This window comes from Cariama cristata, unplaced genomic scaffold, assembly GCF_000690535.1.
Source record: "Cariama cristata isolate BGI_N322 unplaced genomic scaffold, ASM69053v1 scaffold9921, whole genome shotgun sequence".
Taxonomy (NCBI): domain Eukaryota; kingdom Metazoa; phylum Chordata; class Aves; order Cariamiformes; family Cariamidae; genus Cariama; species Cariama cristata.
This window is the reverse complement of record NW_009599825.1, coordinates 1-3,163: the sequence shown is the minus strand read 5'-3', so window position 1 is coordinate 3,163 and position 3,163 is coordinate 1. Positions and strand designations below refer to the sequence as shown.

Genomic DNA, 3,163 nt, shown 5'->3' with positions numbered 1-3,163 from the left:
CATCAGCTGGTACAAGGACGGACAGGCCAGTCACAAACTTAATTCTTTCTAAGGGGTGCATTTTGTACAGAAACAACTGTGTGTTCACCATCGCTATGAATTCCTGTGGTGTAACAGGCTCACCTGCACTGCTGAAGTCAGTGCCATCCCACCATCCCGCTGGTCGGATCACCCCTCGCACATCCTGGGGTGTTTGCTGTTGGCCAGACCTCTGCAAATTCGAACCCTTGCTTTTTTTGTGTGTGCTTGGCAGTGCACGGAGACATCCGTGCTGGAGTTTCCAGGGCCTACCACTGGCCCATGGTGTGACCACATGTCCCTTTGCTGTTGTGTAAAGACCCCAAAGGCCCTGTTACAGAATGGCCCCATGCTTGGTTCCTCCTGCCCTTGCAGAAGTTGCAGAGAGCCTCCCACTTGGTTCTGGCAGAGCTTGCAAAGCCACAAAAGCATCTGGATCCTCTGCGAGGGGGAGGAAGGCATGTTCCTGCCACACAGAAGCTTCACGACAGCATCGCTCTGGAGGAGCAGCAGTTTGGAAGGGCAGTACGAGAGAATCGTACTGATGTGCAGTCTACTGGGGTCTGGCTATTAATAAAAAAGAAATGGTCCAAATCTTCTGTAAGAAAGGAGAATATAATCTCATGCTTTAACTGTTATTGGTAGGGCCCTTATCATGCAGCAGACTGCTGCAGCTGGACCAGCTTTTCCTGGATTTATCGAGTGTGCAGAAACAGCCTGGAGCCACAGGAGAGACTGTATATACCCTCCATCTGTTTTGAGCATACGCTGTAATTCTAGGATCTCCTGGGTGTACTGATTGTATTGCCGATGAAAAAATATGTTGGGGGAAGTTGAGAGGTCCCCAAAGAAAGAGAATGCAGCTTCCTGCCACTGTCAGAGCAGCAGCTTTTTCTTAGGTTGCCCCTGGGTAAATGGCTTTCCCTCACATCCATGGACTAAACTGATTGTCCCCTGCAGGTCAGGAGTTCAGTGCTGACTCCCTCATGTGTTTCATTTCAATTATCGAGAGATACAGGTTGTATTAGTGTAGTCTCTCCTGTCACGTGTGATGTAAATTCTAGGGACAGTAACGTCTAATCCTGTGTATCTCTGTGCTGCATCCATTGGATGTTCACACCGTGCCCTTGCCGGGCAGCAGATCCTAGTGGTTGTGTGGCTGTAGGGTGGGTTAGATCCAGTTGTTCACCTCATAGAAAACTGATAGTCTTATGCTTGTAGGTTTTCCATCAGCTCATCAACTTGGCCAGTGAGTTCAGGGCTTGAATCGGCCCGATTTAATCAGATGTCGTGAGAGCCCTTGCCTGCTGGGGATGGCACTGCTCCTTTCAGCAGCACCTTGCAGCTGGGGTTAGGAGTGATGGCAAACCACATCCTGTTAGGAGACCAGCTGCCAGGATCAGAGAGGTGAAGATGGAGAGTTTCTGACAACCAGGAAAAGAAAACTGTCTCCAGGAACTTGGAGTTTGATCAAGTTTACTCAGGGAGGAGAAGATTTTGGTCTGAGGCAAAGGAGGAGCAGATGAGAGGAGAGCTGGGCTGTGCCACCTGTGGCCAAGGCTGCCGTCCCAGGAGCACCTGGCTTAGGACTGTGTCCTAAGTGGTGACCCTCAGTAGTTTGGTTTCCGAAGCAACTCCTTTCTTCATGTAGATTGAAAGTCAGCCTTGCTGGAAGCATTAGCAAAAATTGAAGGATGTTCTGTTGTTAGTGGTATCAAAGCAGAGGAAATAGCAAAACCAAAATAATGCTCTTACTCCCGGTATACTGCCTTAGGAAGGATTTTGAAACAACCTGAGTTTGAGGAAAAGAGAGATGACATCATTTTACTTCCACAAATATGGCTATTTCTAGTCTATGTTTTGCCAAGTATTAATTTCCATGTAAAATTACATTACAGCCACTTAAACCAGATGATCATGTCATTATCCAAGCTAGTGGCCGTACTCTGCAGATTAAGGAGGCTCAAGTATCAGACACCGGTCGTTATACTTGTCTGGCATCCAACATTGCTGGAGAGGATGAAGTGGAATTTGATGTAAATATACAAGGTAAACAGAGTTCGGATCATAAAATTCTTCAGGTAGCCTCCTTTTCTAATGTTCTGGGATGCTGGAATTCTTTGTAATTTTGTATCTTTTACACCTGCTTGGTCTAATCCAATGCTTTTCTGTGATTTTTATTTCATGTATGTTTTGCTCGTCTTTAAGACATACAGTATTTGATTATTCTTTCTTTCACATTTTGTGACATATGCGGTGTTTCTGAAGTCAGTGGAATGACATAGTGACTCTGATCTTCCTCTAAATGACATGAAGAAGTTTTAATTTAGCTTAAACTGAGACGTTGTGTTTTATTTATCTGTATTGAGTAGTATTTAGAGGCCCTAGACATAAGCATCTTGTTGGCCTACACACTGTGTGTAAGTACAAGAAGACAATCATTAGTCATTTCTGAAAACTTAGACAAAATTAGAACTTGAATGAAACCAGATAGCTTACTATCGAAGTATTATTGTTCATTAATGCCCTCTGTGTTTTGTTACCAGGTCTTCTTACACTGTTATTTATTAGTCTTCAGAAAATATTCAGTAGATCGCTCGATTGTTAATTCTGATGAAAAGAAATAGAATTTTCCTGGGTAATTTAAATTGAGGGGAGGGGTTAATTTCATACACTTTATTTTTATTGCTGCTATTTAACAATTACAGTAGCTTTTCATTTCTTGACTTTAAAACTAGCTATTTCTGCTGTAAAATTCTGACATTTTTCCCATTCTCGGTTGTAGTTCCTCCTAGTTTCCAAAAGCCTTACAAGGAATGGGAAGCTGGTAACAGGGTAGATAGAGGAAGAGGCGGAGAAAGTAAAGATGTGATTGTCAACAATCCCCTTTCACTGTATTGTGAGACCAATGCTGTTCCTCCTCCAGTTCTTACGTGGTATAAAGATGGCTATCCTTTGAGCTCTAGTGATAAAGTACTAATATTACCAGGTGAGTATTAAAATCTCACTCTCTGACCTTAAGAAATGGCATTAGAGCTAGCATTTGTACAGTAATAACAAACTTTTCCCCTTCAAAACCCCGCTTTGATGTTCTCTTCAGGTTTTCTTGGCTGGAAATGTGTCACCGTTTAAGGCTGGGCCAGCA

General features: G+C 43.7%; 1 protein-coding gene across 1 annotated transcript in view; it reads left to right on the top strand.

Moving 5' to 3' along the window:
* The window catches only part of LOC104169011 (hemicentin-1-like), a gene marked incomplete at its 3' end in the record, with an annotated part of 19,604 nt that extends 16,597 nt beyond the window's left edge, over positions 1 to 3,007 (top strand). Inside the window, exons 11-13 of the mRNA XM_009709813.1 lie at positions 394 to 618; positions 1,917 to 2,067; positions 2,804 to 3,007. Coding sequence (XP_009708115.1) covers positions 394 to 618; positions 1,917 to 2,067; positions 2,804 to 3,007 — 580 coding nt within the window. The remainder of the gene's footprint in view (positions 1 to 393; positions 619 to 1,916; positions 2,068 to 2,803) is intronic.
* Between the last annotated feature and the right edge of the window lie 156 nt (positions 3,008 to 3,163).